The sequence below is a fragment of the Poromitra crassiceps genome (genome assembly GCF_964638095.1).
Source record: "Poromitra crassiceps genome assembly, chromosome: 2".
Lineage (NCBI taxonomy): Eukaryota > Metazoa > Chordata > Actinopteri > Beryciformes > Melamphaidae > Poromitra > Poromitra crassiceps.
Genome location: NC_139624.1, coordinates 34,948,007 through 34,973,883, shown reverse-complemented (window position 1 = coordinate 34,973,883; position 25,877 = coordinate 34,948,007). Strand labels below are relative to the sequence as shown.

The following is a 25,877-nucleotide window of genomic DNA, read 5'->3' as shown; positions in this document are numbered from 1 at the left end:
TCACTTTTAAGTTAGCACAATTTATGCCTTGATGGTATGTCACAAGTAAGATCCAGCATTATGCTTTGCCTCATATAGAGTCTCCATTACATTTGAGGCATGTAGCTGATTCTCTTATCCAATGACACACACTGAGTGAGCAGGTCAGTTGTTCCAGGGGGTCGAGCATGTGACCTTTCTGCAACAAAACAGTCTCTCAAACCCCCTAGAGTCTAGAGTCTAGAGTCTAGAGTCTAGACCAGGGGTGCCCACACTTTTTCAGCTTGGGAGCTACTTTTAAAATGACCAAGTCAAAGTGATCTACCAAACATTCAGTTGAAAACATATATGCCTTAACTAACAGTTCATAAACTTATTAAAGTGCTGAAAAACATTACTTATCCGTAATTAACCATTTATTAATGCTCTGTGTGACCCTTATTGTAAAGTTGAAAACATCCCTTGAATAACAACAAGCATAAGAGTGCTGAATAAGCATTACTTAACTGTAATAAACCATTTATTAATGTTCTTTGTGACCCTTGTAAAGTTCAAAACAACTGTAACTATCATCCATCCTCACTACGGCACTATGTAAAAAAAGAAAAGAAAAAAAAATGTTTTTTTCCCCCCTCAATGCCACGCGATCTACCACACTACCTTCGCGATCGACGTATTGGGCACCCCTGGTCTAGACCAAGCTGGATTTGCTGGACAGTTGTAACTATTAAACACAGCCAGTCATATACCCTTCAAGAGCAAAAAGGAATGGATTGTTCATTGTAAATTAGGGAGTCCCCCCCAGCTCTGTGGCTAAGATCCTGTGATAAACTTATGACTCGGGATAATGAGTTAGCCCTTCACACACAGTCTGGGTGGCCCCAGCCAGACCCATCGCCCCTAGCCACAGCAAAGCAAGTGTATATTACCTGCAAAGCTGGCATGAGACATCTATACGCAATCAGTGTAGGACATTTAAAACATATTTTGGGTTAGGGCAACTTTTGCCCCCACTGTCTAAAAACTGGGGGCATTTACATAATTTTGGGGGCACTTTAAAAATCTAGTCATTAGTGCATAACATACATAATGCGTAGTGTGAACAAAAGCGCTGTTTGTGCGAGTGTGTTCTGTTTCGTCTTTTATCTCGATAATCCCGAATGATGCAGGTGCTGAGTGTGTGTTAGAGATGGAAATGTTAATTAAACGAATTGAGTGAAATAGGGATGTCAACGGTTAACCGTTAATCGATTAACCGTCGCTAACGTCGTTGTTCGGTTATTGCTGTCGGTCTATCAGTTAATATTAAAAAAAAAAAAAAAAAAATTTTTTTTTTTTTTTTTTTTTGGTCTATTTACTCAATGAGCTCATGCCCAAACAAGGCGTGTCTATTTAGATGCTGAAATGTTAATGCTTTTTGTGTTAGAAATTCTAACACAAAAAGAATTTGTGTTGAAATGTTGATGCTTTTTGTTAATGCTTGTTAATGCTTTTTGTGTTAGAAATTCTAACACAAAAAGCATTAACATTTCAGCATCTAAATAGACACGCCTTGTTTGGGCATGAGTTCATTGAGTAAATAGACAAAAAAAAAAAAAAAATAATAATAATAATATTAAAAAATTATGAATTAACCGATAGGTTAATCGATTATTAGCGTCGGTTAATCGAAAGTGAAATTAACCGAAAATTGACATCCCTAGAGTGAAAAGAAAATGATCAAGATCTTGCGGGCAATTTTTGCCCCTGGATCATGGCTTTTAGGGGCATTCTTAGATTTCTTGGGGCATTTTTGCAATGTACACAATGTACAATTGACCCAAAAGAATAAAAAAGTCTCTTATAAAAGTTTGAAACCAAACTTTGAGGGAAGCTCTTTGGGGAAGCACAAGGCGTACTTTGGTTGAAATGGAGCAGCGTTCCCTGCGCTGTGATTGAAGTGTGCTTAGACCATAGGTAAACAAAGCACAGCCCCGATGCCTTTTCTGCTCCACGTGAGGGCCACTTTAAAAGACATTCACATACTTCAATGGGACTAAACACTTAGAGAAGTATAAGGACAGAATTGAAGGAGTTCCAGATGCATTCTCGCATCAGAACGCATCCTCCTTTCCACAGTATAAACGAGACGCTTGCTTTCCTCTTGCATTTGGCACAGATAAGAGAATATTTGTGTTAAGACAGAAACCATGCATCCACTAAACGCTTTTCACAAATCAAGAAACAGATGCCTATATTTTCCCCATTGATGCCCATGTACTCCTGGAATGATCCAACAGGCTTTAAGCACTCAAGGGTAATATAACTCACTCACCACCACACACAAAGTATGTACACTTTCAATTCCAGCAAGAGAAACAGCAACATTCAAGTCAGGTGTTGTTTTTTTCTTTCTTTCTTTCTGCAGCGGTATTCCCTTTACTTTGCCTTGACTTTGAGCTCACCTTGGTTGAGGGTGGTATTCCCTTTACTTTGCCTTGACTTTGAGCTCACCTTGGTTGAGGGTGTGCTGTGTGGAGAGCCGTCCCTCGACAGGCCCGGAACTTTGTCTGAAGAAACGAGAGAGGGACAAAAACAAATGGACACAGTGAGAGTTGAGTGAGGGTCGGTGAGGACTAGGGTAGAAAAAACAGACCGGGAAAAGGGGAAAAAAGAATGACTAGCAAACTAGAGGGACAGAGAAAGACGAGTAGGAGGAATAGCAGGAGGCGACGGGAATTCAGTGTGGAAAAACCAGACCTGTTACAATGTCAGACAAGTAAGTGATTATGTGAGTGAGTGTGTGGTTATTGGGGCGCTGTAAAGGTGATGATGTACTACTCGAGGCTCGAGACAGGTACCTGGGCTAGAACATCTGGAACAATCTAGAAACAGATGGTCCAACATCACGCTCCAAACTCCCAAGGGGTGGATTCACTGAGGGGAAACACTCGCACTGCCCGAGCCACCGCTCCAACCTGGGCAGATTTCCACTCATCCATTGGACACCGCCTCCCCTTCCCTCGCTCAATCACTCACTTCCTTCGTAGTCGTCTTTCTACCGGCTTTTCCCCTCACAGTCCTGCCACGGACTCAGAGCTCCAGCATCACCCAAGGCTTTGGAGCCAATCGAGCGAGTCTATGAGCGTAAGAGGACTCTAAAAGCCTGGCCATGAAAATAAGAAAAACACACCCTACTAACTGTGGAAATTGGGGCGGCTTCAGGAATATCCATCAGACATCCTATAGCCTTCCCCTCTTCTTCCACACACGACCCGGTGGCATCTTTATGAGGCCTGACAAAGTGGCAGACAGAGTGGGGGAGAAGCCTGGCTGCTCGCTGCATTAGCAAAGCTCGCTCTCTCTCTCTCCCTGCATTCAGTTTAGCGACCTCTCTCCCGCCCTCTCGCTCTCTCAACCTGGGTTCAGTTTAGTGACCTCTCTCCCGCCCTCTTGCTCTCTCTCCCTGCGTTCAGTTTAGTGACCTCTCTCCCGCCCTCTTGCTCTCTCTCCCTGGGTTCAGTTTAGTGGCAATAACTCTGCTTTATTTTAAATACAATTCACTTCTATGTCATCTTCCTTCCATTCATTTCCACGTACACGAGAAAAAACAAAAACGCAATGGGTCATATGCCATGTATAATACCCCTAAGGCAGTGGTTCTCAACCTAGGGGTCGGGATCCCCCAGGGGTTTGCGAGGTTATTTTGGGGGTTCGTGCAATGAATAAATCTCCCATACCATACCAATGGTTTAATGTATTACAAAGCTATATAAACTATAAAAATGCTTTCAGTGAGTGAGTGAAATCAGTGTGTGAATGCGTGCGCACTGCCGTTGGGGTAGGTAGCGGTGGGAGGGGCCGAGGGGTCGCGGACCCCAGCCTAAAGTATTTTGGGGGTCGCGGCGCAAAAAGGTTGAGGACTACTGCCCTAAGTTATAGTTAAAGTATAGGCCTACTTTCTTTTCTTCGTCCATTTGTTTTCTTGTTTCTGCTGTATTGTATGCTTTGTACAGATTATTGTTATTATTTGGCTTCCTGAGGTAGAGTTTCTGTGTCTACCTGCACATTACTTTCTAAATAAGTCTAAAACTAAACTACTAATGCATCACTGCTCAAAATCATCTATGGTCCCTCTGCAATCAGTGGTCGCGGCCGATACAACGAAAACGCTGTATGTATTTTCAACATGTCCTCAGCCAACACACGTTCTTAACTCCAAATTCTAGTTTGTTACCTGCCTACGTATGTGGCTAGCAGAGTAACAATTCAATTACCATCCACTGCCAAAATGTAACAGATGGTGGCTTTTTCCAACCTGCCCACAACAACTACACTGATCTGTGCTTACTAACCAGGCATCCTGTTCTGAAAATAAGTTTCTATAAACCCTGTAGGAAGACCAAACCCTGAAGTCACTGATGTGTAAATCACAACTAGGTCTACGGATCTTTGAGCAATCCAGTAACCAAATGCATTGTTGCGATGCCTAATCTATTTAAGCAGGCTGCCCCTTCAGTAATCGTCTACTAACTACAGTAGCATCTACTTCCAGGATGCTACGATTCATGCTTTTAATTTGAAAGCTTTATCACAATCTATGGATCGGTCCATTTATCTATCTTTCTTTTCTCATCATTTCAGTTTGCTGACCACTTGCTATTCTAAGGTCCGCTGAGCAGTGGCGTGCCGTCCATTAGGCAAACTAGGCAAATGCTAGGGGGCGCTTGAGCCGTTTAGCCGTTTTTAACAAATACTTTTTCACTATTTGCCCACTATTATTTTGCAATAGTAGACAAAAAATAAGCACAACAACGTCTTCAGTCTTTAAATAATAGTGAAATCATTTTTCTAATTCTGGCTTTCTGGCTGCCTGGGCTGCAGCACTTTCACCATGGTCCCTAATCCATACCACCCCACCCCCTGCACGGCCGCATTTCCAATAAACTTCAAATGCATAAAGCTATACAGTTTCTGTGTGACTGTATAAGTATTTGTGGTGGAATTAGCTGCAATATAATTTTTATTATATTTTCTTTGGGGGGGGGGGGGGGGGGGCACCAGCAAAAATCTTGCCTAGGGCACCAACTTGGTCAGGCACGCCACTGCCGCTGAGCATACTTCATGAAGAAAACACGCCAATCTGAATAGAAAGTTAAAGAAGAGATGGTCCACACTGATGATGGTAGAAGACCTAAATGAAAGGTTGGGATCTATAGAGCCTACAGACATGCAGCAAACAAGAAGGCACCCAGCACTTGCTTATTTATTTACAGTCCAGTTGATCTCAAATGTATTGTCAGTCTTGCCATGTCAACTTATATTCGGCTGTCTCCACATCATTGGAAAGAATTAACTTTGAAATGCCAACTAGCATAAGGACACTTTTAGCATCACTACCAAGTGCTTACATGCATCTATAGGCTCGTATAGAACAGCACAGAAAGGTTTATGGCAAGGTTAGAAAAAAGACTGAGGGGCTGGAGTTTAACACAGGATCTCTGAAAGATACATGTCTCTATAACTTGTTTGATCCGGACTGTAATTAAATTCCATAGTTCCTACACATTTTCCAGACAGACTGGATTTAACCATTTTTGGTTGTTGGTCAATTTGATGTATGCTGAATCACAATGTGTGAGATGGATCTACAACTAAAGAAAAGGGGGGGGGGGAAGCATAGTCATATGCATTTGCTCTGAACAAGAACTTGTGTAATAATATTCACACATTTAAAAGACAAAGAAATTATTAAGTTTGATACATTTCCAGACCTGTGTAGGAACCATGGAAATTAAGTGCTACTGTACCTCTACAAGGGATAGAAGAAATATAAGGGACACTAGTTGCTTTACTAATCAGGAGGAGTCACAATTTACAAGGCAACTTCCCTCTACTCAAGACCTGGGTCAAATCAAATCAAATGGGGCATAATATAGTTCAATGTGTTGGGAATTCTATGAGCAACGCTTATTTTTTGACTACTGAGCAAAGTAAGCTCAACGGTTTTTTGTTTTAAGCATTTCAAGGCCGTTTATTTCTTGTATCCTCCATCCTTGCATCCTTCTCCAAACTTGTTGGCAGATGCATGGAGTATAGGAAGCCCCATTATTTCCCTCCAACATTCCCTGACATGAGAAGGAGGCAAAGAGAGAGGAACCATAAAATGAGACTATTCCAACCTCGTCCACATGGCTCAGTGTACAGACCTAAAGTGTCATGTCCGCTCTGTTGGGGAAAGAGCGCCCCCCAGAGGTGCTCATAAGCACCAGCGAGTCCCTCTGTACCGTCCACACCTGCAAAGCCAGTTAGTCACATCATCAGTTGTCAGATAGAACTGAAATCACTGCAGATGTAGATGGTAAAATAATAAAGAGAGCAAATTTAAAGTTCTGTTCCAAAACAATACATACACAGTTTGTATACATTATTAATTATTGATAATAAATCAATTCAATAACATTCAATCCCTCTAAAATATAGAGGATGAAGTCTGTAAAAGTTTGTTGGCCAAGGACTACCTACTAATCTTTCCAAATTACATAATTAGTTTTTGTTTTTTGTCAATCGTTTTGTTTGAGATGTTGCTTTTCAAAAAGAATGATCATTCACTTTGGAACAAAACCCATTGAATGTCTTCCTGGTGAGGCGACTGTGACAAGTGAGTCGCATCTAAAGTTGCAGTTGGAGGCAGAGGGAGACACTGTATTTTGGGCTTCATTTTGGTTATACAGCAAAGTATAAAATGACTGCATGTTGCTTGACAGGCAGGGTGGGGATTTAACCCCAACCACTGGCTAAATACTGGTCCATTTCAGCTGTGAGTGACTACTAAGTTTTCTTAACAGTTACTTAAGCATCAACATCCATCATTTGGAGGTCAAATTCTATTCTTAAAAACGTGGTTGTCTGGTAAAACAGTTAAAGTGGCTTGTCAATTCTAGAACGTGCCAACCGCAACGGCCAATAGACAAAACAAATGAACACCGCCCGGCCCCCGACCTGTCGTCAGGCCATTCACCTCGGGGAAAACAAAACATTGTGCCAGGATGTGGTGCTACCGGAATAGAGCCACACGACACCCGGCGCCAGGGGAGATACCTACTCTTGCCTTGCTGTGAGGGGAAGGGCAGGTTCTTGAGCCTGTCTGGCGAGTAGCCTCTGCTGCTGACGCTGGAGCCGGAGCGACTGTCTCTGCGCACAGGGGGCGAGCGCTCTCTGATGGGAGGGAACGGGGCCGCCGCCTTTCTCCTGTACACATCTCTGTCTTCCCTAAGAAAGCAAATGTTGGGGGTCATTATTACTATCGTACAAAGATGGAGAACACAAAAAGGTGGGAGAAGAAAGCTCAGCAGGCCAAGTAGAATACCAAATAGAAAACAGGAGCTTCTTGGATATTAGGATCACGATTTAATGTAGAAGTAATGTACAAGTGTACTGAACAAGTTTACTAACAATGTACATCTTCAAATCAAAATAGCACGGGCAACATGCAATGCCAATGTGCTATTTTGATTTGAAGATGTACATTGTTAGTAAACTTGTTCAGTACACTTGTACATTACTTCTACATTAAATCGTGATCTAATATCCAAGAAGCTCCTGTTTTCTATTTTGTATCGTACAAAGACGCAAAGACAAAACAAAACATATCCACACACTATCATCAGCTACAATTAAGGGGAGATGTTTGCTGCTGCCCTTTATGGCCTACTGGGCAAAATGTAGAATGCATATTGGACTCTAGATAAACACATTAGCAGAGTTAAGAGGTGGGGGAGGAAAGAGTGGGAAGATGGAAGGACGAGGAAAGCAAAAGGCAAGATCAAAAAGACAAAAGGAGGGAGAGAGAAAGAGAGAGAGCGATAGACAGAAAACAAGGAAATTATAACAATGAGACATCTGCACCATCAGAAAGAAACAGCACAGCCTAAAAATCGTCAGCGTTGAAGGAAGATAAATACCACTCGTAACATGAATGCCAGTGGTTGTCAATCATGCTGCCACTGATGGAGTACGCACATACATTTTCATTCCAACCAAAGACTACACCAGTTGATTTCTCTAATGACTTCCTTGTCTCTATATAAAAAAAATAAAAAAAAACCTAACCCTACCCTAACTAACCTAAAATCTAACTAACATAAACTAAACTTGTACCACTATTCCTTACAGAAGTTGTAGTTGTCATAGACTGTGTTGCATAGTTGATTGCTCTATTGCTGACAAAAATGTGTTATTGTAAGTCGCTTTGGATAGAAGAGTCTGCCAAATGACGTAATGTAATGTAATGTCTCTAGTTGACAGTGTTTACACCAGTTGATTTCTCTAATGACTTCCTCGTCTCTAGTTGACACTTGACAGTGTTGCAGAGTTTGGCTGTAATAAAAAAAAAAAAAAAACAGCATACACTACACAACCACTGGCCAGACAACAATGACACCATAAAGAAGGTTTAAAAGAGTCATTCACGGGTTGGCTCTGTCCAGGTTGAGGATGGCTTGCACTAGTGTGTCTTCCCCGCCCTCTGGGAGGGATCTGGGTGCTGGGTAGATGGCCTGGTTTCGCACGCTGTGAGGGGGTGGAGCACGAGGGCTGCAAGAGGAGAAAAACACAGAACATGTGACGTGGCTCAGAGACACATCTAGAAAACAAACATATGATAACAATACCACTTGGTTCATGCTTTTATTCGTATAAAATCGTCCATTTTAGTATAGGTGGTCAGTGGGATGTGAACTCCTAACAGTGGACCAACTCATGCCCAGGAGACAGCACACACCCGAAACGTGAATTGGAAATGAACAGGATGAAGATGTAGTCCAAGGAAAAATATCTGGGGGGGGTAGGGACCTCACATTCACCAAATATGGTTACAAGTCAGCTCGCAGCCTAAATGTATGTGGTGGAACTCTTCCAACAGCCAGATAATGGTCTACAAATGCTGACAAAACGGCTTCCGTCCCTGTTCTTTGTCAGGAACCTGAGCTGACTCAAAACAGTTATCCAGACAGGAGTGACACAGAACTAGTTTGAGGAAAATAAAGAGACTCTTTTCCCAAATGCCATTCAGGTGAATGCATGATAACAAGAAAGGTCATAGAGGGATAATCACTGCATGTCCCGCTGTATACAGACCATATACGGAGCAACACAGCATCCAGAGTGGTTGAATATGCAAGAGAGGGAAGTGAAATGTGTGTGAGGAGAAATAGTGAGTTCTCTCTGAGAGTAATGTAGATGTGTATGCACTCAGAAAAAATAAAATTAAAAATAAAATTAAAAATCTAGACTTTTACAGACCGTTTGTACTCACTTCCTGTATCCCTTGTAACCTCTGGCGCCCAGTCTAAATGTGCCGCCTGCTGCCCCTGACCTCTGACCTCTACTCATACCAAACCCACCAATCAGCAGCCCGGAACTGACCCCAGTGCCCTTTAACAACCACAGTGTGTGTTGTGTTTGGAGCGACAGCCTACATAGCCCTGTCTGCCTACATAGCCCTGTCTGCCTGATGAGCTGTGTGTTGTGTTTGGAGTGACAGCCTACATAGCCATGTCTGCCTGATGAGCTGTGTGTTGTGTTTGGAGTGACAGCCTACATAGCCATGTCTGTCTGATGAGCTGTGTGTTGTGTTTGGAGTGACAGCCTACATAGCCATGTCTGTCTGATGAGCTGTGTGTTGTGTTTGGAGTGACAGCCTACATAGCCATGTCTGTCTGATGAGCTGTGTGTTGTGTTTGGAGTGACAGCCTACATAGCCCTGTCTGCCTGATGAGCTGTGTGTTGTGTTTGGAGTGACAGCCTACATAGCCATGTCTGCCTGGTGAGCTGTGTGTTGTGTTTGGAGTGACAGCCTACATAGCCATGTCTGCCTGATGAGCTGTGTGTGTGTTGTGTTTGGAGTGACAGCCTACATAGCCATGTCTGCCTGATGAGCTGTGTGTTGTGTTTGGAGTGACAGCCTACATAGCCATGTCTGCCTGATGAGCTGTGTGTGTGTTGTGTTTGGAGTGACAGCCTACATAGCCCTGTCTGCCTGATGAGCTGTGTGTGTGTTGTGTTTGGAGTGACAGCCTACATAGCCCTGTCTGCCTGATGAGCTGTGTGTTGTGTTTGGAGTGACAGCCTACATAGCCATGTCTGCCTGATGAGCTGTGTGTGTGTTGTGTTTGGAGTGACAGCCTACATAGCCCTGTCTGCCTGATGAGCTGTGTGTGTGTTGTGTTTGGAGTGACAGCCTACATAGCCCTGTCTGCCTGATGAGCTGTGTGTGTTTGGAGTGACAGCCTACATAGCCCTGTCTGCCTGATGAGCTGTGTGTGTGTTTGGAGTGACAGCCTACATAGCCATGTCTGCCTGATGAGCTGTGTGTGTTTGGAGTGACAGCCTACATAGCCCTGTCTGCCTGATGAGCTGTGTGTGTGTTTGGAGTGACAGCCTACATAGCCCTGTCTGCCTGATGAGCTGTGTGTGTTTGGAGTGACAGCCTACATAGCCCTGTCTGCCTGATGAGCTGTGTGTGTTTGGAGTGACAGCCTACATAGCCCTGTCTGCCTGATGAGCTGTGTGTGTGTTTGGAGTGACAGCCTACATAGCCATGTCTGCCTGATGAGCTGTGTGTGTTTGGAGTGACAGCCTACATAGCCCTGTCTGCCTGATGAGCTGTGTGTGTGTTGTGTTTGGAGTGACAGCCTATATAGCCATGTCTGCCTGATTGTCAAGTCAAGTCAAGTTTATTTATATAGCCCTAATTCACAAGCATGTCTCAGAGGGCTTCACAGAAAGTATGTCTAGCTGATTCTAGCTAACACACAGTAACAAGAATATACAGAATAAAGATAACATTTGAACATTTGAAGAAAGCAGGAGAGTGGAGGAGGGAGGGAGAGGGAGGAGGGAGGAGAGGGGGGAGGTGGGGAGAAAATAGGAAATGTGGAGAGGTGGGAGGGCGCAGGGGAAGGAGAGCAGTGGGAATGTGAGAGAGGGGAGAGGACAGAGAGGAGGAGAGAACAGAGAAGGAGAGGTGGAAGGGTACAGGGGAGGTAGAGTAGAGGTAGGGTCTAGGGTGGAGGGAGGGAGGGAGGAGAGGGGGGAGGTGGGGAGAAAATAGGAAATGTGGAGGAGGAGAGAACAGGGGAGGAGAGATGAGGGTGCAGGGGAGGGAGAGCCAGGGTAGGGGTAGGGTCTAGGGTTGGGGGAGGGGAGGAGAGAACAGGGGAGGAGAGATGAGGGTGCAGGGGAGGGAGAGCCAGGGTAGGGGTAGGGTCTAGGGTTGGGGGAGGGGAGGGAGTAGGATACGGGCCCGGATTAGGGCGAGGGTGGGGAGAAATGGGAAATGTGTTGGAGGAGAGAACAGAGAAGGAGAGGGTGCAGGGGAGGGAGAGCAGGGGGAATGTGAGAGGGAGGAGAGGGCAGAGAGGAGGAGAGAACAGAGAAGGAGAGGTGGGAGGGCGCAGGGGAAGAAGAGCAGTGGGAATGTGAGAGAGGGGAGAGGACAGAGAGGAGGAGAGAACAGAGAAGGAGAGGTGGAAGGGTACAGGGGAGGTAGAGTAGAGGTAGGGTCTAGGGTGGAGGGAGGGAGTAGGATACGGGCCCGGATTAGGGCGAGGGTGGGGAGAAAATGGGAAATGTGGAGGAGGAGAGAACAGAGAAGGAGAGGTGGGAGGGTGCAGGGGAAGGAGAGCAGGGGGAATGTGAGAGAGGGGGGAGGACAGAGAGTAGAGGTGCAGGGGAAGGAGAGCAGGGGAAGAAGAGCAGGGGGAATGTGAGAGAGGGGGGAGGACAGAGAGTAGAGGTAGGGTCTAGGGTGGAGGGAGGGAGTAGGATACGGGCCCGGATTAGGGCGAGGGTGGGGGGAAAATGGGAAATGTGGAGGAGGAGAGGACAGAGAAGGAGAGGTGGGAGGGTGCAGGGGAAGGAGAGCAGGGGGAATGTGAGAGAGGGAGGAGGACAGAGAGGCAGAGAAGGAGAGGTGGGAGGGTGCAGGGGAAGGAGAGCAGGGGGAATGTGAGAGAAGGGAGAGCAGGAAGTGGCAGGGATTCAGGAAAATAGGGGAGAAGAGGAGAAGGAGCAGAGGGGGGGGAGAATGAGGAGAGAGCAGGAGAAGGGAGGGGGGGGCGGTGGGATGTGGGGGAGGAAAGAGCATGGAAAGAGAGGAGAACAAGAAGGGGGAAGAAGGGAAGAAGCGGGGAAAGGGGGAAAGAGAGGGGGGGGGGAGAAGATCAGACAACTGACTACTCTAAGCATTAACCAGAGCTAACTGGGACATAGTATCTAGCTAATCTACAGCCTAATCTGGCCTATCCTACCCTGCTCTAGTCTGATTTTAGCCTGAACACTAACAGGTCAGCCTTAGGCTGTAGCTAATCTATCGCCTACCTAAGCTGTTCTAAACCAACCGGCAGCCCTCGACCAGTGATGAAGAGCACCGATGCCCCCCGACCCGGCCCCCGCCCACATATGGCGTGGGAGGGAAGGCCAGGCCGGGACACAGCGGCACCCCCTCACCCCCAGTGAACGCAAGAAAACCTTTCCACCATATGGATCGCCGCATGGATTGCCCCAGTGACTTGGCTGAGGAGGAACCTTGTGAGGTCGTTGTGCTAGGGGCCAATTGCTGCGGCCCAGGCGGACCCAGCCCCCACGCGACCCGCCCCCCCAGCCCCCAGCCACCAGCATAGTGACTGAGAGCGTGAGAGCAGGCCACGCGGGGGACGGGCCCACCCACCAGGCCACAGCAGCGGACCCCCATCTGGGGACTCCCCTCCGAGACAGGCCGAGAGATGCCGGGCTAAACCATGCACAGAGTTTCCGATAATGAAACTCTGTGAATGGTTTATTATGGAAATAAAATGTACAAGAGAACAGAAAATTGAAAATGTAAAAAAGAGTCCAACAGAAGGGATATAAAAATGTAATTTTTAAATTATCCTAAGATCAGGGAAGGGAGTTGAAAATCTAAAAAGTAGAGTCCAAAAAGAAATAGAAAATGCAGTCTTTAAGTGTTCGTAGGTTTAGAGAATACTAGTTAATTAGCTAGGTGACAAAAAGGGTAACAAGATTGGGAGTTCCATGAGGATGATCTGAGGAATCCATGAGTCCGCGTTGGTGACATGGATTAAGAGGAGGGGAGGGGAGGATAGGAGATAGGAGAGTGATGATTAAGAGGAGGGGAGGATAGGAGTTGGAGGTGATGATGAGGCGGCGGTGTGATGAGCTGTGTGTGTGTTGTGTTTGGAGTGACAGCCTACATAGCCCTGTCTGCCTGATGAGCTGTGAAAGTCGTCTGATTTAGCTACTGAACAACATTGTTTTGTTTGAATTATGGTCCACTCCAGACTAGGGCTAGGTATTGAAATGTCATGCCTGTTAGCGCCCTGCCTTTTTCTTTTTACATTTAAGGGATTTTCAAAAATGTTGAATTCTTACAAATAGATTTGACCTCTAATTTAACTGGTTTCTGCACATATTAATCAAGAAACTAGGTCTGTCTCCATTTAGTAAAGGAAAGAAAAGAAAAGAAAAGAAATCGTTTAACATGTAACACGTAACACGATACATTCTATCACATGATGAAATATGCTTTCATTCAACATAGAAAGGTACAAAAAAAGGGACTGTAAGTAACTGATATGAAAATATTTTCTGATTGCCAGCTATCGTCAAGCTCAAAATGGGTGTGTTTGTGGTGGGGCCCTACGTGACCAGAGCAGTTTGTCTGTGGAAGAGATGGGAGTCTGACTCCCCATGACAGAGACGGGAGTCTGACTCCCCATGACAGAGACGGGAGTCTGAATCCCCCGTGACATTTGAAATGTCAGCCTCCTAGCTGACACTCTTATCCAGAGTGACCGAGTACAAATAAATACAACAATATAATAAGCTAGATTCTTAGATCAACAACTTTACAAGCAACTGATAGTAAGGAGTGCATGGGTCACAGCGAGCTGACAATAGATGACATTACCGATACCATGACAGACTATTACTTAAATAACTGCAGAACCAGAGCCAAGGATTTCAAATTAATACTGTAAACCAATCTGTAGCCTAGCGTTCTGCAACCAAATCTGACCTAAATGTGGACACTGCTCCGCCATAAGCCACTGCTGGACTGAAAAGATTCTGAGCTCCAACAGTGTGGAGTGAGGCTGGTTCTGCAGGAAAACGGAATAAGCTGAGACGGGCCAATATGGGTCAGAGCAGACCACCATGATTTATACTTGGTACTATGTAAACAAACATTTCACATAGAGATACTGAAAACGGAGGCTTACTACCCCCACCCTCACCGGGCGAACCATAGGAAATAAACACAAACTCAGATGTCTGGAAGAAGGCCGTCCCCTGCTGTTCAACAAGATAACACCAAACTTTCAGGAGTGATAACGCTTATGGAATATAACTTGAAAGACTAGATTAAAAATCGTTTCAGAGAAGCGAGCGCTAGAAAAGAAGCAGCTTACGCAAACTCCATCGGCCGTCCTGTGTGTGGATCCTCTCTGGGTACTCTGTAAGGATATTCCTCCTGCAATATACAGCACAACACACCGCTCAGATATTTGTCACAGGAGAGAAATTACAGGGTAGAAAAAGACCAAACTTGAAAAGCTACACACAGAAGTGAAAGAATTAAGAGTCGTAAAAGACAAAAAAGAAAGAGAAAGAGAGAGAGTGAGAGAAGGCATAAAATCCATTATAATGAAATATTCCAAGAAGCAACTTTATAGAGCAGGAATAGGTGAATATATGTACCAAGGTTCTGTGTAGGAGATAGGGCTTTTAATATTTCAACTTGAAACTTTAACTACAGCGCCCTCATCTGGCCAAATGTGCAAATTCTTGTATGAGGCTTGGAGGTAAATTCCTTCATCAGTTTTCAGTGTTTTGAGAGCAAGTATCTCCAATTTGCCAATTCCAATAGGAAATGTACTATCAGCAGATGTGTCAGCAGCTAACAACAATTATTTGCCATGCTTTCCAAGCTTTCTGTTGATTTAGAAAAATAATTATAGACCGAATCACCCAAATGTTTACAATAACATCCCAGGTATCAGGTACATACAGCTTAATGTCGCGGAGCAAACTGGGTGGGTAACAACTGAGATAAAGATAAAATGGTTGTAGTGTAAAACGCATGTTTGATGCCTTCATATCTCATTAATTAACAACACTTTCGTTAATGTTAGTTTAGAGACCTAATTCACCTGTTGGACCACAGAATAAAAACAATTACAGCTTGAGTTCACCCAAAACCGGCACTGAGATGTCACATTGGGTAGATTTGGTTTATCAGAACAGTACATAAAATAAGCACAACCAAATGTCAGATAGGTCGGGCCACCGTGTCTAACTAGGGTATAAATCTTTAATGTTACTATTACGGCTGAAAATGACAACAGAAATAAACAATAAACAAGTGTGTGATATCTCCACAACTAAAACAAAATGGCAGGCGTCTACCTGGAAGGTACCTTTGTTGTTAATGCAACGTCACAGTGATTCCTTTTATAACATAATTCAAGACTTCTTCTCAATTCTTAAATGTCTCTCTCTTGGGGTTAGGCTAAGCTATCATGTCCAGGATGCTACACAACCCCAAGTACTACCAATGTTCAACATAACTTAAAGACCCTGCCAAGCAAAATGCACCAAAACCTTCCAACTATGTAATTTAGGGTCTTATGCGACCAACTGTAAGCATCAAAAAGTTGTAGACATTAGTTTCAACCCAAATCCTAAATATTGCCATTTCCCTGTTTTTACTGTTTACTGAGGCTGGGGTTAAGGTGGGCGGTACTTAGGACTCATTATGTTCGATTTTATCCCGTTAGCTGCCCCTAATTTTACAGTATATACTTGGTGACATTCAATTCAGTTCCAATTCGACTGGGTGGTTAATAACTAATTTTCCTGTAGTGTGACAAATTCAAAACACATATTTATGTTTGGTTTCCAGGGACTTTAAGCTCTGACCTCACACATCAAGTCAACTTTCCCCCATTTATTATGTGCAAAATAAATGAAAACAAAAATACTAATTGTATGACAGTAAGTATCTCACCCTTCTTGAAGGTGGGGCAGCTCTGCGCTGCTCGGCAGGGAAATGATGGCCATCCCCATGGTAGCCCCGTTGATCATCTCCATGGTAATTGCGTGGGCCAGGGCCAGGGCCAGGGCCAGGGCCAGGGCCAGGGCCAGGGCCAGGGCCAGGGCCACCTCCGTTAGGAAAAAAGCGTGGACCTCCTTCGTATTCATACCCGCCGCGCCCATATTCTTCCTCTGGTCTGCCAAACGGCCCCCTCCTCTCCACCGCCGCGGGTGCTCGCGTATATGGCCCCTAACATGATGGGTACATTTGGTTATTTGTAGCTAATATTCCATTCTTTTTCACTATTTTTTGTTGGAATATAGATTGTATTCTGTTGTTTGTGAAAAGTTGTTTATAGGGTGTGTGGGGGGGGGGGGTGTTAAGATTCAAAATTCAACACTTTCTCAGCAAAGCTGACTGGAATTTGTCTCAGTGCAGCTCAAATGAAAGAGACACACAAACAGGCAACAGTACCAAGTAACACATGCCTACTATTCACAAATGACAAACATTCAAATTAACAAGTCCATAATCGTAATAACTAAGAAAATGGTTAATATCAGATCACTTAATCCACAAGTCCTCCTCAATCCAAGTTTGCCTTGTTGCACTCTCCAAAGAGATTAGTAATAGTACAGTCCATAATAAAATAAAATTAATAAATCAAATAAACAAATCAATAAATAGCTTGTATGCTTTCTAAGAGTCCTCTCAGCTAACCTAACTGAGGTTAAAGTGTTTGATGGCTTGTGGATGCTTTCTTTGCTTTGGAGGAGAAGTCATAGCCCCTAGGATTTGGGACGCCGTCTGTAAAACCCAAAAATTCCATACCACACCTAAGCTGTATGCTGACCGAGGCTAGGCAATATGAGCATGAACTAGGTCTAGGTCTAGGACATGAACATCTTTTATCCCTTCTGCAATCACTGCCCTGAACACTTTAAAGTAGGCACTGCACTTTAACTACTGCAATTTGACCTGTTCCACTGCTCTTGTCAGTTGTGTATGTGTGAATGTGTCTGTGTGTTTTTAATGTCTTTTGGAACATGCACTTTTGAGCCTTGTCTAAGGGAAATGTCTGTTGCTTTGTGACGGACAATAAAGTTATCTTGAATCTACTGAAGATTGCTCATTACAACAAGAAATATCGCAGCCAAATCATGTCCAATACAAAACTTTGTGTTTATAAATACAAATGTATTTCCCCACCACAATCATCAAATTTGCTCAGTCATCAAGACAAATTCTGCATTCATGTAAATGTATTTGGCATTGTCAAAAGTAGCGTTTCTGGCATCTGAAGTCACCGTCAACATTCCTCCTTCTGAATGTGATAGATTATAGAGCACGTCAAAGGTAAGGTATGCAGAGGGGACGACAAAAAAAAAAAAATATATATACTGTATATATATCCTCATGTAGCAAACAGACTCTCACCGGTCTCTCTTGTATAAAGCGTTCCTCGTACACGTCTCGTAGGTTCCTGTCTCTCCTGTACGTCACTGCAAAAGACAAAGAGGGAAGGAAATGTACAGTGTTATCATCCAGACATAATGCCACAAAATAAACAGCCTACAATGACCTTCCTCCGTTTCCAGGATCTTTGTGATTGACATGTTTCCTAGATTTTCTATTTCGACTCTTTGACGGAGTTGCATGATTTTGATAGGTGTTGTTCATTAGGGATGTACAGTATGTGAACAATCTTGACTATCAACAAGTCTACAACATCTTATAACTGTGGATTATTCTTCACTTTACTTTACTTTATTTCACTTGGCAGACGCTTTTATCCAAAGCGACGTACAACAGAGATAAAAAAGAAACAATACAAGCAATATACAGTATACACAGTACCAGAATAATCTAAAACATAGTAAAATATAAAGTGCTATTGGACGTGCAATCAGTGCATTGAAAAAGTGCCTGTGCCACAGTGCCTGTGTGCAAGTGCGTCAGTACGGAAGTGGACCTGAAATAAGTGAGTCTTAAGTCTCTTTTTGAATGTAGTAAGGGAGTCAGCGGTACGGACAGGGTTAGGTAGTTCATTCCACCACCGGGGAACAACAGAGGAGAAGAGCCTGGTGAGTGAATTGGGTGGTGGAAGTGAAAGGAGTCTTTCAGTAGCGGAACGTAGTGGACGGAAGGGGGCATAGGGTTGGATGAGGGAGTTTAGGTAGGTTGGGGCTGTGTTTGTCAGGGTTTTGTATGCAAGGGTTAGGGCCTTGAACTGGATTCGGGCGGCCACTGGGAGCCAGTGGAGGGAGATGAGGAGGGGTGTGACGTGGGTTCTGTTTGGCTGGTTGAAGATGATACGTGCTGCTGCGTTCTTCACATTACAAATATCAGAATAAGTACAATGGTGATGGGACAAGAATTACAAAACACACAGCATCAGAAGTGAACAATGTTCCTAAGAGGTTCCAAAGTCTGAACAAGAGTTTTACTTTTCATCCAATTCCATAACTTTTCCTAGACCCTGAGTTTACCAAATTAATTTTTCATACTGGTCCTATAGGGTTGATCCAGTGTTTCCTCTGCAATTGTAAATTTGCTTCAGTTCTCTCAACTGCAGGCTGTTTTTCAACTGTTTTTTGTTTTGTTTTGCTCTAGAGCAGGGGTGTCAAACATACAGCTCGGAGGACAGAACCAGCCCACAAAGGGTCCAATCCGGGCCACAGGGATGACTTTGCAAAGTGCACTGAGAAGTCCTTCACTCCAATTTTACAAGCTCAGGATTTTACACCTAAAATTGATGCACTTGTGAAGGCTAAGACATGAGGAGCTTCCAGGAGCAATTTACAATATTAGGCACTGGTAGCCTATTCATGTTTTCTGTATTCATCACTAAATGGTAAACTATTGTCATTACCCTACAATATAGAGAAGAATTGCACATTTGCCATCAATTGTAATGCAGTTAGAGAGTGGATTTGATATGATAGGCCTCTGGTAGCTGAGATAACGCTATGTGAAACCGTGTTCTTAAAATGCACATGTAAGCCTAATTTTTTACACTAAATGAAACGGGAACATTTTGCACACTTTGGACCAAATTGGGTCCAATGTGGCCCGTGAACTAAAATGAGTTCAACATACCTGCTTTAGAGCAAGTTGCAGCACTAAAACTATGGTTGTTTTGAGTCTTAAATAAATACAACGTTTAGTTGTTTTCTGGCTTTAGTGCTAAACTGCTGCTGGATGAATGTCGGAAGAAGGAAAGACGGGTTGGTCACCAACGTACTTGTTGACTGGAGGGCTTCTGTGAAGCAGTGTTACAGAGATCTTCAACACAATCTGTAGAAAGATTAAACAAAAAAGAGTAAAACAATCTGAAGGCTGTCTGTGATTTTAACACATGTAATAATAGATTATGACAAAATGACAGACGAGAAAGTCTCAACCTCTGATATGATGCAAGAGTAATAGACTATTGTCTTGAGATAAGTCTTCATAGTGTAGAGACTAAAAGTAAAAGATACTTCTTTTTGCAATAATGTGGAAAACAAAATCAGTTGTGCTTTGTCAGTTCAACACCTCAATAGCGTATAGGAAACACTGTTGGACAATAACGTTACGCAAGTTTGATAGCAACCGCCAGCTAACTTTTGAGTTGGAAAACAACACAACATTGCGTGTGTGCAATGCATGTGTTACGTTAACGTTAGGTCCATTTAGAATGGACGGGTAATGTTGCTAATTAGCTAGCATCCGTCTATTTTGCGTTGTATTTTATGTGAGAGCAAGCTAGCAAGCCGATACTGTCAATCACAGAATTAAAAGTTAATATACAACGAAGGATCGTATTTAATACGTTAACATGCGTTCTGCAACGTACACAAAAGGCAAATTTACGGCATCTAAAATAGAAAAACACTCTCACCTCGCTTCCCGGTCGGTTCACAGAAAGCAGCTTTTCATTGGATGACAGCTACACGTCATTATCCTGCGACGCCTTGCGACTGGACGTCTTTTTTGCTAATGCTAAATGAACATTAGCTACATGACTGCATACTATTCTCTTTTCCAACTAACGATATGTTTCCTAAATAACTAGGTGCGGCGAGACGAACTGTGGGTAAGTAACGTTAGTTTGTTGAATTGATTCAGCTGGTTGCAGTAAGCTCAATAATAATTCAAGTTAAAAGTTAGCAGTTTTGCTGTGTATTGGTATTAACCTTAACGTGATCAGTTCAGATCACTGAATGGTGATCCTTTACAGTGGCAGTCCCTCGTCAAACGAAAGCAGTATGAGTGGGGGTTTGGCACCGAGCAAAAGCACTGTATATGTGTCCAACCTGCCTTTCTCTCTGACCAACAATGACCTGCACAAGGTAATCTGTCTCTTGATTTGTCAACAAGTGCTGAATAATGATCTAATGACCCTATTTGACTAAACCAAATGAGTCTTCTAGTGTCCAAGTCACTTCCTTCTCTGAAGCGTACCACTTTTAATCTAATTTCAGCTCTTCACCAAATATGGAAAAGTTGTAAAGTGAGTAATGTCTCTCTCATAATTTATGTTTTTTATTTCAAGTGCATCATCAACCATGCAGACATAAACCACAACATAGTCAGTTACCTGTTACAGTGATGCAATATATTAATCTTATTACAAATACAACAAGTGACATTCATAACTTATGTTTTTCTCAGAGTTACGATTGTAAAGGATAAAGACACTCGCAGGAGTAAAGGAGTGGCATTTGTTCTCTTCCTGGACAAAGAGTCAGCTTTTAACTGTGCAAGAGCACTGAACAACAAGCAGGTGGGTCTGTCAATTTAAGACCATTGATGGGTTACTAGGTTACAAGTAATGTAAGGGATTCGGCCTAAACGGTTGTTTCAATCAATCAATGTAATCTCTTCCTCACTAATGATTATTTCATGGGCATTCACTTGTTTGATTGGAAATGCATTTGCCCCACAGTTGTTTGGCAGAACAGTGAAAGCGAGCATCGCCATCGACAATGGGCGAGCGACTGAGTTTATAAGGAGACGCAACTACACAGACAAGTCCAAATGTTATGAATGTGGGGTAAGTCCATATTTAATACTGTTTTGTCATGTGAGATCAGATATGAGATGGTTATATTTGCACGTGTTACATTATCTGTCCTTTTTGTATGAAAGACAATAACAATCTGTTCATATGTGGCAAATAACTTAAAATCACTACCATCTTTTTGCACACACACACACACAACCTACAGACATTTGCCAGATGTTTAAATGCCATTTCATGATCACTTTATTAAATGACGCATCACAGGATGATGGACACCTGAGCTATGCTTGCCCCAAAAACATGCTGGGAGAGAGGGAACCTCCAAAGAAGAAGGAAAAGAAAAAGAAGAAAAAGCTTGAACAAGCTGAGCAGGTGTAAGTATTTGATAGGGATTTTTGCAGTTATTACCTAGGCTGATCATATATTTATGAAATGTGAATCGAGTCGTTTTTCTAATTCATACATATTTCCCCTAATAGTGAAGAAGAAGAAGAAGAAAGTGAGGAAGAGGGAGAGGATCCGGCCCTTGATAGTCTAAGCCAAGCCATAGCTTTTCAGGTTAGTATGCACATATAGAAAACAAAGAAAACCACAGTCAATATAGAAATATTGGATTCACATTTAAAGAGATACTAAACACCCCAGAATCAGAGGTTTCAGCTCTGACGTTTGTCATTTAATTTTTTTTTAAAGGCACATTTTGGTTAGCATCAGCAGTCGCCAACCAGTCCGAGACTAAAGCCCAATTTATGCTTCATCTGCCGACCCTTTTTGAAACGGTCGCCGACAGAAATGAGGACTTGAGTCGACACTTTCAAGTGTCGGCGAGAGGTGTCTGCTACCTAGTGAAATTTCTAGTGTCACTGACTACGTCACATAATGTCGCGCAAGTGTGATTGTCTATATAGACGGGCACGCGCTTGACTTCCTTGTTTGCATCCTTGAGCATAGTATAAATTAAGCTTAAGAGTCCATACAATTGCTGTGGTACGTACTGCAAAGAGCCACATCATGTATCAGGCTGTTCTCATTCACTGTTCGTACTAGGAGAAGTAAAACACTCACCTTTTATGTCAGAGACCACATTTCGCTTCCCGGCGTGTTCAAAGCCTACATTATTTTCAACCAGAAGTCACATTTAACTTTTTTCCTATTTAACCATAACCTGGCTTTTTACCACAGGCAATGTACCACGCCACTTGATATGATGCAAGCGTCACTGTCTCTGAGAGCTTGGCAAATTTTCGGAACAACTGTGTCTGTTTTTGTGACTTTTCCTGGTCCTGTGTTCGTGTTCATATTTGCACTTACTTTCCATTACATTTTTTAGAGCGAACTTTCCTTAAAAGAAAATGTCTAACCAGGGGCGTCATGCAAGCCAAAAATCTGAGGGGGCGAACTCTGTCGCCGCCCGGAGGGCGGCAAAAAATTTGGGGGGTTGGAAGCCAGATTTAGAGGAATATCTAATTTTAAATTAACAGACTGAGCAGGTGTAACCATAAGGCTATTTTCCAAACTGCTCAGCCTCCTGGAAAGATCCATAATCACCAGACTAAGTACATTGCCACTGCCCAGGCTCAATGGACTTGACAAAAAAGGGAGACCACATGTTTCAAAGCAATGTAACACAATGTTTATTTTGGCTGGTATTGCCTTTTCAGAAGGTAGAAATCTTTCCTCTAGAGCAGGGGTTCCCAACCTTTTTTGTGCCAAGGACTGGTAGATACATGGGAAAAAAAAGTCGCGGACCGGTTGTCAATTCTAATGGTTTTAGTTATATATATTTACTCACCAGGTGGCGACAAAGGGTAAATAACAGCCTTTTGTGTTGTACTGTATGTAGCCTATACAGTATTTATGTTTTTGTTTTAACTACAAACATACATAAACGTAAACTTGAAACTATGTTTCAACTACCATACACAGCCTATAATAATATAGCCTATGTTTATTAACACAAAAAAAAAAAAAAAAAAAAAAATTTTTTTTTTTTTTTTTTTTTTACCTCTCAAAAATCTGAGGGGGCAATTGCCCCCTCAGTTACAATGGGCATGACGCTTCTGTGTCTAACCCCTCCACAGCAAAATCAAAAAATGTTCCCCATTTCCAAAGTGATTGGTGAAGGTTAGCTCTCTCTCTCTCTCTCTCTCTCTCTCTCTCTCTCTCTCTCTCTCTCTCTATTTCCAAATTTCCAATGTACTGTATATGATTGGTTTGAAGTGGGTGGCTCTCACACTGAAGCAGTATAGACGATATCCTCCCAGTTGGATGGGGACACATCAGACGTTTGAGCATCAGCCAGCCAGCAGTCCATGCAATGCATTTAACACTGTAATGAAACGTGATCATGGCGCGATAAAGAAAACCAACACATTTGTCCAGTAAAATAAGTTCTGTTTGGAAACCGGACCCAGCGAAAACCCTGGATTGTTACATTACCTGATTATAAAGCAACCAAATCGCCAGAATAAAATGTTGGCATTTTACATGTCTGGAAACCAGAATATGTAAAATATCAACGTAAAATTGAATATACTATCCTATAGACCAATTATACGCCTACGTCACAATGACAACAAAGCAAAGCATATATCTTTGCAAGTTACAGAATAATTATCTACGCTATCCCCAGTTATAAAGGAATGCACGATATGTATGACTAGGCTTGGCCAATTGACAGCGCCAGTGCGTATGGGTCTGTAAGACATATCCCATTAAACAACGTTAATTTCGATGCATAACATTGCTTATCACTAGGCGATAAGCTGTGGTAGTAAGCCGAGAACTGCATTTTAAAACTAAAATATAACTGTGTGTTGCAGATGGGCATAGAGCAGTCCTGACAGCGGGGCTTTTTCACTGTCTGTGAATGCTGGGCTGACGGTTTTCTGCCTACACGTTGCGCGCGCAGCTCAATGTTGACAAGCTGTATAAGGGGTCTATAGTAGCCTACTATAATGTTATAATCATGTTTTCCAGTGATTCCTGAGTCCGCTATATCTCTGTCTATCTCTTAATTCAAAAAAGCTCATCTCTTCTATGCGCTTGGTGTGCAGGTGGGGGTTATTTGGTGATGACACAAACGTCACATAACCAACCGTTTTAGCAAATAGGAAGAAGGGGGGAATTAATCTAGTACTGGAGTATTGAACAGTTCCGGAGCAGTGACTGTTAAAACATGAAGAATTCCTCAAATTTACACTAAATGTTAGGATTTTGAATTGCATTCATCAACAACACTACTAAATTCCCATATACATTGATTTTCAGCAGGGGAAAAAGTGTGCAGTATCTCTTAAGTATCCAATGAGTTTGTGGCTCTGGCAAATAAAAACTTTGCCACCAACTCATGCTGGGTTATGGTTCTAGTGCGGTCACATTTCCTCTGTCTTTGTTTCCGCCCCAGCAAGCCCGTATGGATGAGGAAGAGGAGCATCGGAGGAAGCGGGTAGCCGTGGCTCAAGAGGACAGCGTCGAGACTCCAGAGGACAGCAGTGTCGAGGCTTCCACATCTGACGACTCCAAGAAACCAAGGATCAAAAAGAGCGCTTACTTCAGTGATGAGGAGGAGCTCAGTGACTAATGAGGATGAACTGTATATTACATATCTACACAATGTTGGACATTCCCAAAAACAGTGCAGAGCAAATACCTAAATGTAAATAGAAATTATATTTCACATTAGATTTATGTCATGTATGTTGTGTTGTATTGGGGCTGAGGAAACATATCATGTATGCTTCAGCTCAGATGTGGACTACCATGTTGGAATACTGTTTTGTTTTTTTACATTTAGTGTTTTGTACCAACGGGGTTGTACACAGAACAGTTAGGTGTATGTAAATATTTCTTATAGTGCTGCGGTCAATAAAACTGTGTCATAATGGCAGACCAGGTGAATGCTATTATGTTGGTTTGGTAATTTAGAAATAGAAGAAGAATAAAGCCTTGTGTCAGACAGTTTGCAGACTAGTAGGCTATGTCTGGGATGATTGTATTGTATGCTGAGCTATATTCTATGAAGAGCATCCTTCCATAGCTCTCCAGGTGTTCTATAGGTGACTCCAAGCCATGTGGAGAACTATGGCGACAGCGTCTTCACTGTCCTGGACCCATTTGCTCCATGAGCAAACTGATGTGGGTCGAGGGAGAGAGGGAGGCTGGCTCTGATGTGCTGTGAAACCAAACCAGTATCTGAAAACACTTCTGAGTGCATTTGGTTTGTAATTTCTGAGACTGTTTATGGCTTTTTGGGGACTGGGCTTTTCCCTCAAAGCCAGCAAAGAAAGAGTTCAGCTCCTCTGCCAGCCAGCGGTCAGTGTTGATACTAGCCATGGTGTTGCTGGCTGCCCTTGTAGTTTGTGATGTGCTGTATTCCCTGCCACACCCACTGTGGGTCATTGTGACATTGTCTTTGAATGTTAAAGAGAAAATTCAGTCGATGAATAAGGTAGTGTTTGGTTATACAGTAGTCTAGTTCCCAAGGTGGAGTCCCCAGCAAAATGAGAAAGTTATTTCTCCTAAAAAGTTAGAATAAAAAAGGATGGCTGTTTTGATCATGGTTTCACTTCCCCCATTCTTGTAGGCTACTGTAGGCTAGACATCACTCACTACTATAATGGCTACATGTATCAACAAAATGCTCTCAGATGGGATACAATGTTATTGACTGGTCTAATGTGGATCTAATTGGGGGGTTCTTGATATGCCAAGCGTTGGGAATCTCTGGCAGGCTTTATAGTCTGTTTGGGAATTTAACATCGTGTCTTTTGATGCTCGCTTGCGTCAGCACGCAAATAAAGCGAGGGGATTCCCCGA

General features: G+C 43.1%; 2 protein-coding genes across 6 annotated transcripts in view; one reads left to right on the top strand and one right to left on the bottom strand.

Annotated features, from left to right (window-relative positions):
• The window catches only part of pphln1 (periphilin 1), a 42,598-nt gene extending 22,649 nt beyond the window's left edge, over positions 1-19,949 (bottom strand). The window contains exons 1-9 of one of the 3 annotated variants that reach the window (XM_083659644.1): positions 19,935-19,949; positions 19,296-19,348; positions 17,489-17,553; positions 16,025-16,300; positions 14,427-14,488; positions 8,431-8,553; positions 7,064-7,230; positions 6,168-6,254; positions 2,473-2,528 (exon numbers count right to left, since the gene is read on the bottom strand). In XM_083659644.1, the coding sequence (XP_083515770.1) occupies positions 2,473-2,528; positions 6,168-6,254; positions 7,064-7,230; positions 8,431-8,553; positions 14,427-14,488; positions 16,025-16,300; positions 17,489-17,553; position 19,296 (837 nt within the window). In that variant the 5' untranslated portion in view covers positions 19,297-19,348; positions 19,935-19,949. The remainder of the gene's footprint in view (positions 1-2,472; positions 2,529-6,167; positions 6,255-7,063; positions 7,231-8,430; positions 8,554-14,426; positions 14,489-16,024; positions 16,301-17,488; positions 17,554-19,295; positions 19,349-19,934) is intronic. The other 2 variants (XM_083659645.1, XM_083659646.1) reach the window with 2 other exon arrangements.
• A 56-nt stretch (positions 19,950-20,005) lies between these two features.
• On the top strand, positions 20,006-24,948 carry zcrb1 (zinc finger CCHC-type and RNA binding motif 1). Of its 3 annotated transcripts, none has more exons than XM_083654017.1 (8): positions 20,006-20,129; positions 20,274-20,385; positions 20,518-20,546; positions 20,708-20,819; positions 20,982-21,089; positions 21,324-21,433; positions 21,539-21,617; positions 24,466-24,948. In XM_083654017.1, the coding sequence occupies exons 2-8, from the start codon at positions 20,302-20,304 to the stop codon at positions 24,640-24,642; spliced, it is 699 nt and encodes a 232-aa protein (XP_083510143.1). In that variant the 5' UTR covers positions 20,006-20,129; positions 20,274-20,301; the 3' UTR covers positions 24,643-24,948. The 3 variants fall into 3 exon arrangements, with proteins under 3 accessions (XP_083510143.1, XP_083510141.1, XP_083510142.1); XM_083654015.1 differs by having other exon boundaries at positions 20,041-20,129; positions 20,244-20,385; XM_083654016.1 differs by lacking the exon at positions 20,006-20,129 and having other exon boundaries at positions 20,152-20,385.
• Positions 24,949-25,877: the final 929 nt, after the last annotated feature.

What these genes read in the sequence shown, in the direction of transcription:
- zcrb1 (XM_083654015.1), top strand. Translation starts at nt 20,257, where the DNA reads ATGGTGATCCTTTACAGTGGCAGTCCCTCGTCAAACGAAAGCAGTATG. An exon ending in CCAACAATGACCTGCACAAG is followed by an intron (nt 20,386 to 20,517) that starts GTAATCTGTCTC and finishes ATCTAATTTCAG; the next exon opens with CTCTTCACCAAATATGGAAA. An exon ending in GAGCACTGAACAACAAGCAG is followed by an intron (nt 20,820 to 20,981) that starts GTGGGTCTGTCA and finishes TTTGCCCCACAG; the next exon opens with TTGTTTGGCAGAACAGTGAA.